General features: G+C 38.0%; 1 protein-coding gene across 1 annotated transcript; it reads right to left on the reverse strand.

Annotated features, from left to right (window-relative positions):
* Positions 1-5,575: 5,575 nt before the first annotated feature.
* On the reverse strand, positions 5,576-9,984 carry LOC147556638 (uncharacterized). The gene is made up of 6 exons (XM_086657564.1): positions 9,884-9,984; positions 8,603-8,797; positions 7,789-7,978; positions 7,119-7,207; positions 6,876-6,973; positions 5,576-5,946 (listed from the first exon to the last, which is right to left on the reverse strand). Exons 3-6 carry the CDS (start codon positions 7,796-7,798, stop codon positions 5,820-5,822), a joined length of 324 nt encoding a protein of 107 aa, XP_086513690.1. The 5' UTR covers positions 7,799-7,978; positions 8,603-8,797; positions 9,884-9,984; the 3' UTR covers positions 5,576-5,819.
* Between the last annotated feature and the right edge of the window lie 517 nt (positions 9,985-10,501).

The following is a 10,501-nucleotide window of genomic DNA, read 5'->3' on the forward strand; positions in this document are numbered from 1 at the left end:
TGGGGAGACCTTTTAACAAAATTGAGAAGACCCTATAAAACTTCCCATATGAGAAAGATAGAGAGAGGGATGGAAGGAAACTAAATTTAAAGAGTAAACTAAAATTGTTTCCAGAGAGAGAGAGACGAAGTTGAAGTCGGAAGAAGAGATCGTGGGCGAAAAAATAAGAACTCTTGAGTAAATGTGTAATATAGCCTACAATAGGTACTACACTAACACTTGGACTGTATTGACGATTGGACAGTTTCTGCCGTTAGATGGAAAGTTTGATCTGTCCAAATAATGGACGACCAGACTTATATTCTGAATAACTAATTGAGCTGTTTTTTTATAATAGATAATAATTTATTTTGTATATATAGAATTATATATTACTATAAATATAAGCATTTGAGACAAATCTCAAAAGAAATCTTACCTCGGTAGAGGTGAAAAGAGGCCTTAATGAAGTATAAACACTAAAAATTCATCTCTAAGAAGCACACATCTAATTATCAACAAGTTCTACAACAATAATAAAGTAAAAAAACACTAAAAATTAACATGTATTTCTGTTTTAAGAGAAAAACAACAAATCCAAGTTCTAGAGAGAGATAGAGTAAGTAAAAAAAGAATTGAGCAGACAGTTAAACGTTGTTTGGAGAGGAAGAGAAGTTCAAAATCTACTTTAATCTAGTTGGAATGATCTTTGGAGGAGACAATAAGGGTGAAGAAGTCGAATGAATAAACCCTAAACCCATCTTTGTTGATTTGAGCAAAAGAAAAATAAGCTCAGCTAAATAATTCTGACTGGCCCGACTAGTCGACTCGGTCCTAGTCGGGCCGAATCGAAAATTAACTCGGAATCCCATCCGACTAGAGTTTGGCACCTAAGCGAGTCAGCAAGATCGGGACTCGGGAGTACTCGAGGAGTACGCGGTGTCACAGGGTAAAGTTTTCGCTTCTGACTTTAGCACTGTGCGGCACTTGACTTAGCTTCCTCCTAAGTACAAGTCTAAGCCTTAACCTTCCAAACGCCTAAGTAACCTTGACTAAATAGGCAAAGCTCCAAGAAAGGTAAGCTTCCAAAGTGTGTACCAACTTAAGAGAACTTTGATCTTTATTACTAAGAACTCTTTTGTATACAAGAAGGCTTTTGGGCACGTTTCCCAAGTCACTCAACTCTCACACTATAGCTTTGAATCCTCACTTGGATGCTTTACAAATGAGGGGTGATCCCCTATTTATACTAGTTCCTATATACAATGGACGGCTAGGATTTACCCACATGTAACACATCTAATGGTGATGGAAATCTCTAGATTACTTGGGCTCCAAGTATCTCTAGAATTCTCTCCCAAAATATCTCCTTGCCATCTCTAGAAAACTCCTTGGGCTGGGCCAAAGAAGGTGCTCCAACTATGTACAAATGCAGCCTGGTCCAATGGTGCTGTTTGGTTCCTGTTTGGGCTGCTGTCTAGGCTGCCTGGCTGCTGTTCTGGGCGCTTTAGCTGCTGTCCGGCCCAGGTATAAGCTGCTGTTTGGGGGTACTTTAGATGGACTGTGACATTCTCCCCCACTTAAGCCGCAGACGTCCTCGTCGCGATCTCTTCCTAGTACTTAGCGATAAGATCCTTGTGTTGCCATAAGGTATCTTCATGCTCCCAGCTTGCTTCACTATCTGGTAGCCCCTTCCATCGCACTAAGTACTCCGTATAGATTCGTCCGGCACTGGAAACCCGTCTGTGCGACTCGATGCTTTCTACCTCTTTGTCAAAGGAGGTAGTCATAGTAACTGGTGCTCGGCTGCTTTGGCCTCTGGTTTCATCGTCTGGATCCGCATGGTAAGGCTTGAGGCAGCTTACATGGAAAACGGGATGGATCTTAAGATGTCCTGGAAGCTCCAACCGGTAAGATGCCTTCCCGATTTTCTTAAGTATGGGGAATGGTCCCTCATACCTCCTGATCAGTCCCTTGTGCACCCTCCTAAGGGACTTGAACTGGTTCTGGTTGAACTTGAGCATTACCAGGTCTCCAACCTGAAACTCCAACGGACGCCTCTTTTGATCGGCATATTTCTTCATCTTCTTGGCGGCCTTCTCCAAGTAAGATCTGGCAACGTCAAGCTCCTCTTGCCATCCTTTGGCAACCTGGAAGGCTGCCGGTAGGGGTGTGCAAAAATAGACCGAACCAATCCAAACCGGTCCAGTCGGTTTTCAAACCAAACCAAACAACGAGTGGTTTGGTACAGTTGTAGATTTCCAAAAACCAACTGGTTTGGTTCGGTAAGTGGATGCACTTTTTAGGAACCATTAAAACCAAACCGAACCAATCAAGTTCAATTAATATATATAATTATATATTTACATAATTTTTTCTAAAATACATCTATCATATCTCTATAATTTCATACAAATACATATCTTTCATCAAGTTGCTATAAATAAGAATAACTACTACCCATACAAAATAACAACACTACTACAATATAATGTTACTAGCTAGTATTAGATTAAAACAATTCATGTATCATCAATGTTACTAGTACTATATAATATTTCGGCGGGGGAACTGCACATGTCTTTCATGTGTTTCAAATGTTTTTTCGATGCATTATATATGTTAGTTTGATTGTTTCTCCAGGTTTTTCAGTAGTGTTGTCTTGATTTTATACGTCAATGTATGAAGAAAGTAACAAGATTCGCCGATTTTCATGGAGACCAAATTGCGTTTTATGGATGGTTTGGTATCCAGTAGTATCCAAACCGCTTATGATGGTTTGGTTAGTAACCGAACCAAACTCTGACTGGTTTGGTAACGGTTTGAAAAATCACTAACCAAACCATGAGTGGTTTGGTAACGGATGACACCAAAATACCGGATACCGAACCAACGAACATCCCTAGCTGCCGGGCTTGCACCCTTATACCCACCTGCAAGAGTAAGTGGGGTAAGTGGTTGTTGGCCTATAGCCAACTCAAAGGGACTATGCCCAGTCGATTCACTCTTCTGCAGATTATAGCAAAACTGGGCAATGTCTAGGAGCTCCACCCAATTCCTTTGGTTGGCTGTGACGAAGTGCCTTAAGTATAGCTCTAAGAGTGCATTGACCCGTTCCGTCTGCCCATCTGTCTGAGGATGAAAGCTCGTAGAGAAAGATAGCTCCGACCCAAGTAACTTGAATATCTCCGTCCAAAATTTGCCAGTGAACCTTGGGTCCCGATCACTAACAATGTTGGCAGGTATACCCCAATACTTGACTACATGCTTCACAAATAACCTTGCGGCTTGTTCGGCAGTGCAGTCGGTAGGTGCAGCGATGAAGGTAGCATACTTGGTGAACCTGTCAACCACCACAAGTATGGAACCTAACCCATCAACTTTGGGTAAGGCAGAAATGAAGTCCAAAGAGACACTTGCCCAAGGCTTCTCTGCTATAGGAAGTGGCTCCAATAGTCCTGCTGCCTTCTTCTGCTCCACTTTATCCTGCTGGCATATGAGGCAGGTTCTCACATAGGATTCCACATCCTACATCATCTTTGGCCAATAGTATCTCAGCTCGAGCAATGCCATAGTCCTCCTCTGGCCTGGATGTCCTGCCCATCTGGTATCATGACATTCCCTTAGGAGTGTCCGACGGAGATCCCCGTACTTTGGCACATAAAGCCTGTTCCTTTTTGCAAAGAGAAGACCATTATCTACCCAGAACTTCTTGGTCTTCCCAAGAGTCCATCTTGCAGAGTCCCTTCTCGACTTCGCCTGATTTGCGTCGCCACCATGTTAAGGCATCTCCTTTCAGGTACATGGCTGCTGTGCTCACCATAGATTCTGGGTCTTCAAGGTAGATAGCCTTGAAGTACTGCTCCATATGCCATATGAAGTTGTCAACCTCCTTGGCATTCCTTGCTCCAGTAAAGCTCTCAGGGTCAGGCACCTTGACCCTTGGTCCATCTCTAGTTGAGGGTCCTGTACCATTCGCCACGGCTTTCTACGGCTTTCTCTAGTAGAGCAATCCGGGTCTTGAACTCCTCAAACTGGGCATGCATCCTCTCGACCGCAGTGGAAGGTCTGGCTATAGCTGCCATCTCCCTCTTGAGCACCTCCACGGTAGTCTCTACGGACTTTTCAAGATTGGCTATAGCCTCATTCTGACTACCCATCACCTTTTCTACCCCTTCACTGAGGTCAGGAAAGGATTCTTCAACCTTCTCGACACGTCCCAGCAACATGTCAAACTTGGTCTCCAGTTGCTCCAACCTTGCCTCTATGGAAGCGTCCCTTTCTGCAGACTTCTCTCTAGCAGACTTACCACCCTTGGTCTTGGACCGTCCTTCCTTCCTTGGCTCTGGCAGAGTAACGTTCTCCACCTCGCTCGACATAGTTCCGACGTGGCTCTGATACCAACTGTCACAGGGTAAAGTTTTCGCTCCTGACTTTAGCACTGTGCGGCACTTGACTTAGCTTCCTCCTAAGTACAAGTCTAAGCCTTAACCTTCCAAACGCCTAAGTAACCTTGACTAAATAGGCAAAGCTCCAAGAAAGGTAAGCTTCCAAAGTGTGTACCAACTTAAGAGAACTTTGATCTTTATTACTAAGAACTCTTTTGTATACAAGAAGGCTTTTGGGCACGTTTCCCAAGTCACTCAACTCTCACACTATAGCTTTGAATCCTCACTTGGATGCTTTACAAATGAGGGGTGATCCCCTATTTATACTAGTTCTTATATACAATGGACGGCTAGGATTTACCCACATGTAACACATCTAATGGTGATGGAAATCTCTAGATTACTTGGGCTCCAAGTATCTCTAGAATTCTCTCCCAAAATATCTCCTTGCCATCTCTAGAAAACTCCTTGGGCTGGGCCAAAGAAGGTGCTCCAACTATGTACAAATGCAGCCTGGTCCAATGGTGCTGTTTGGTTCCTGTTTGGGCTGCTGTCTAGGCTGCCTGGCTGCTGTTCTGGGCGCTTTAGCTGCTGTCCGGCCCAGGTATAAGCTGCTGTTTGGGGGTACTTTAGATGGGCTGTGACAGTGGGGATTAATCCCGACATTTTCTTCACAGCGTTTACCTATGATGCTAGTTATTGAAGCAATCCATCTTCATCCCATAGAAGCATAGTAATATTCCTCAAATTAACCCATAAAGGAATGGATCAAAATTGCATATCTCCTTCTCAATATGAAGTCTCCAAGGTCTGGTAGTAAAGATTCTGCTTGCAATAGTCACAGGGCCATATTCCAACGCTCTATCCTCCTCCAAACACAAGGTGAACCACATATATAGCATCACCGTGAATATGAATAGTAATTGTAACCTCTCCAAAATTTGGGAGGTCAGGGGCTCGATTGACGGTGGAATAGAATCTATCATTTATTGACTTTTGTGTTCCGGTATAAATAAAGGTAGGAATGAGCTTTCATGTCCTTAAGATGGTGTTAAGGGTCTTTATATGGCCTTTAGAACACAATATGTCTTTATTGATGGTAGTTTTGGGACTGACTCAATTCATGTATTTATTCATGGTGGACTCTTGGAGTCAATGTCAAAAAATAGTCCCAAATTCATTTAATAAATGTAACTACCACGACCACCTGTTGAATTTAACTTCGTTGATTTCGTATAACTCAAGTATAATAGTACCAATCAAGAACTCAGACAAAATGCTTCTGTTATCAGACAAAAATAGTATAATCCAATTCGTCATTCAGCCTTTACATTGATTTCTAATGGACTGTCCTTGCTTAACTACTCAACCAAATGATACAATGAACTTTCTATTTTGATTTCTTCACTTAGTTGATTTTAAAATGACACAAAATTTAGAAATTAATCAGCTTTAAGTAGCTAAAGTCTTATTCCGTACTTCGGTTGAATTTGATGCAGTGTCATCAATTTTCTTATTCTTCTCTTCGTAGTTCTTCCCGAATCCAAGCTCCGACATATCTTGCTTCGCCATCAAATTCCTGGATAACCCAAAGAGTATACAAACTCAGTCAATCATTTAACAAGGGAACAAAACAAACACTTCAAATAAACAAAATAAAAGCCTATGATATATAGAACTTATTATATATTCAGGAGATTGAGCAAAAGTCCCAATTTCGCGTTGTTCTTTGTTAACAAGACATGTCAATATCTTTTTCTAGGCTTGGGCTCCCTATGCAAACATGTGCAAAGTATGGAATGGATGATGTTAAAATCGTAGCTGAACTGTACAAGTGTCGATCCAAACCGTGTCGAAAATCGTTTTTGACCCTGAACCGCACGATTGACAAGTTGATTCGTACTATAAATCGTGCATCATGGCATTCAAACTCATGATTCAACTTTCTATAGAATCATGAAGGGTTTTTCAGGTTTAAAACTTTGACCCCTTCGTTTGAATAAAGCTACGTTTAGTAGGTATTATTTTCTTGTTCTTCTATACTTTTTTCTCTTTCTGAGCTGACTTTTTCTTTCAAGATTGAGTTACTCACTTTAACATTCTGTTTTCTATTACACGCGTTCTGATTGCTTATTAGCATCTCATTATTTTTTTGGGTTTGTAGGTCTAATAACTTCAACATAAAGTATATATATGTGTGATAAATGTACATAAAAACATAAATGTTACGATTTTCGAATTGAATCTCCGTTACAATTTATTAAATAAAAAATTTCGACCTACAAGCCGGCAAACCTATGCAAACATATACGAATTATGTACATAATGTGTAAACCTTATTCGTATACCCGTGCAAACCTCACATAGAAAGTTGGAGCCTAAAAGAATTGCTAGATCAATTTCGACAAAAGAAAGTTTGGTCTCGAGAGTTTTCGCCAACTTATATGTATATGTATATATATATATATATATATATACTATAATACAAAAAGTACTTAAGATATTCACCTCTCCATTCGACATTCAAGGTACTTCTTTGAAAAGCTTCGACAGAGTTCATTCTGATACCCAGATAATTTAAGACAGCTGATATATTCCTTTTTCTCCTAATAACATATCAAAAACAATCTTTTTACAAAGAATATGAGGGTTATAACTTATATAATAAAATTTAAACCCAAAAGAAACACCACAGTCAAGTAAAAGAACAATAAGAAAGTTGGATATGAATGAGATTGTTGATTAGATTACCAAGTCACATTCGTGCATGTGGTCCAAAGGAAAAACACCTTTTTCCGGGGGAACGGGTCTCATTCCCCTATTACCACCAAATGCACCACCTGCAGAAACCACAAAATTCTTTCATGACGAATTCTAACACAATCTCTAAACCCATTTTGTACTACTAATTACAAGTTATGGGTATATGCTGATTAACTAATCAAGCTAGATTTTAGTGTTTTGGTACTTCTGCTATTAGTGTAGTTTACGGCTTTCTTTAATTGAATTTCGACCAGTAGAGAAATGAAACGAAGGGAAAACCTGAGAGAGCTACAGAGTCAGTGCAAGTGATTTGTGTTTGTCAAAACAGATAGAAAATAGAAAAATACGAGATCCTGCAAGGAAGCTCATTATTTGACCTCCTTGAATTACTACGGAAACAAATGATAAATCAAACGAGCCTTAAGTAACAACATAATCCAAATCCATCAAACAGAAATATTGTGATCGTCAAAACATGTTCTTCATATTAACTATAATATACATATTTCAAATGAATTTGGCGTTAAATAATTTATGTTGTAACCAATTAGTGCAGTAGAAATGCAAGTCACAGTTAATTCATCTCGCTCAAAACCCAAAAAGAAATTGGCATCAAAAGAATAAATAGAAGGAGAAGAGAGGTTTCGGAGTAGATTACCTGCACTCATATTCTGTCTTCTTCTTCTTCTTCCTCGGCAAACTTCAATTCTCTTGAAGACAGGTCCTCGATTTTCCCTTGTAATCGAAGTCTAAAAGGGCTGATATTTGGGTGTTTTGTTACGTCGGGATTGGTATTGGAGTAGCTATAAACAACGATATCTATTCTGCTGTCTTGCGGAAATAATTAGCTGTGAAGAGGGCAGTTTCATTACTTCAATTTCAAAGCCAAATTTTCTAAATTTCTTTATAAAATTACAACCCACTGAAGCAATTCCACACTTCGTTCATATTATTAATGTAATTAATTATAACAAAAAAAAACATATAATCACAAAACTTGACATATAGAAGCTACCTACAAAGTGGCAAGTTATTTAGCTTCTAACGACAAACCAAAGAATCAAACCAACACCGGAAAGGCCAAAACTGATTCTGAAATTGTAATATCTTTATATGTATGAGAACAATCAAAGTTATAGTTTTCAAATAATGAAGAAAAATTCAGCCAAACATTTTTTCAACGTTATTACGCATAGTTGATATACAAATATGAATTTAATTATAATCACCATGGGCATCAGAAATATCTTGATTTGAAATATCAAAACCTAACTCTAACTAGTTGTCTGAACCTATGAGCATGGGTTGAACTACTAAATAGTGAAATATCATAAAGGGAACTTTTCAGTTTGTTCACTCAAAAGGGACTAGAAACTTCAATAACAAATCAATTTTCTTCAGTTCATTCTATAGTTAAAGAGAAAAAGATAAAGAGTGAAGGACGAAGAGAGATAAGAAAGATATTTTCGTACCTGGTAGGAGGGACGAGCGCTAGATCCGCCATTATTGTGCATTGAGGAGAAGAAAAAGAGACGGGGGAAGAAAGAGTCATCTTACGGGTGAGTATGGGCCGATCCGGATCTAATACGCGTACGGGCCTGTTTTTATCCCTAATGAGATCCCTTAACGTGGGGATGCCACTAAACATGCCCTAGACGAAGTTAGGCCTCATTTAGGAAAGCTTAAATTTTCCACAGCTGCTTTTATAAGAGCACTTCATTTGAAGTGCTTAAAACAAGCTAATTTTGGTTGTTTGGTAATCTCTGTAGAAAGTGTTTTTTTATACGTAAAACTAGTAAAATTCATTTGGTAACAATAAGTTGAATGTAGTTTTATCCAATCAATGATATATTGAACTAAATAAGTAACGAAAATACATATTATCAAAAATAAAATAAAAATAATGATCATACGTGTGAGACAACTTAATTCTTAGATTAATTTTCTAGTTTCTATTTTTTTTTATTATGTTACGCTACATTAATAACATATTCACAAAAAATGAATGTTCGTTTGGAGTTACAGTTATGGATTACAGCCCAATCGGATTTGTCTTTTTGTAATAAGTTTTCTTTTTAATCTATTTAAAGCCCTGGCACTTGAAAATTAGATCAAATCTTAAATTTTGAATATTATATTTCGAACGAACACTTTATGGTTAGAAAAATAGACTCAAATATTTCACCCGTGTATGAAATCAAAAATTGAATTTATCCCATTCATCTTTATGTAAAACACTAGTATTTAAAAAATGGTCTGACATAATTAAAAGAATTATAAAACAGTAACAACTCTTGTATATATAATATTTAACCTAGAATGCAAAGGCATAAAGAGAAGTAGAGTAATGATTAGATTATTGATGAAAAGTAGTCAAGTACAATAAGTTGTTCCAGTTTTCTAGATAATGGAAAGAGAGAGTTTTAGTGAGAGGAAAGAAAAAGTCTAGAGAGATGTAGAGAGAATAGGAAGTGGTATTTTCAACAAAATTATGAAGTGACGTTTTGAAGAAAATCGGAGGGAAAGGGTTTCGAACCCGTGTAGTGTATGTCCGGCCTCAACACCGTGAGCGCTTCCCGAGAAAGCTAAATGTAGAAGCCACAATTTGTGGCTTTTGCTTTTTAGTTAATAAAGCGATTTTTGAACTTTTAAAAAGCTGTAAATTATTTTGCCAAACATGACAAATTTCAAAAGCACTTAAAAATAAGTGAAAAGCTGCTTTTCCACAGCTTTTAAGCTACACCAAACGCGACATTATCATGAAAAAGTATCACCGAAAGATAAGAGACATTCAATCCAATGGCAGTCATTGATCCATAACCAGAGAATTAGAGAAATCAGAAGAGAATTTGACAGAGTTCAATTCAAATACATCAACAGAAAGATAAACTCGCATGTAGATAAGCTGGCAAAATGGACAAGTAAGAAGAACAGAAGCAGAACATGGCATAATGTTCCTTGTATTTTAGTTAATAAATATTGTAATAACGTTTATTTTAATTAATATATTGAATAGTTCAACAAAAAAAATGAAAAAGTATCACCGTATATCTACTATCTGTTGCCGTGGAACAGAGGATTGCACTCAGAGTCATTACTGTTGGAAAATTATTTACTATATAAATAATTTATTATCTGAGTGAAATTATGTCTAATGAGTACTTGTGAAAAGATATGAGTTATGGATAGTCATACTCAATGGAGAGACATCTTATGGATTTGTAGAGTCATGACTTACTCTATAAATACTCGATTTGGTTTCTTTTTCAATATAAGTTTCTTTGGACAGATTTTGGTTAAAATTTTGAAGATAAAATTTTGAAGTTAAAATTTCTCAAAAAAACAGTAACATAAGCCACACTAGAATCAAA

Source organism: Eschscholzia californica, unplaced genomic scaffold, assembly GCF_041429995.1.
Source record: "Eschscholzia californica isolate CP2 unplaced genomic scaffold, dmEscCali1.0.p SCAF_2, whole genome shotgun sequence".
NCBI classification, from domain to species: domain Eukaryota; kingdom Viridiplantae; phylum Streptophyta; class Magnoliopsida; order Ranunculales; family Papaveraceae; genus Eschscholzia; species Eschscholzia californica.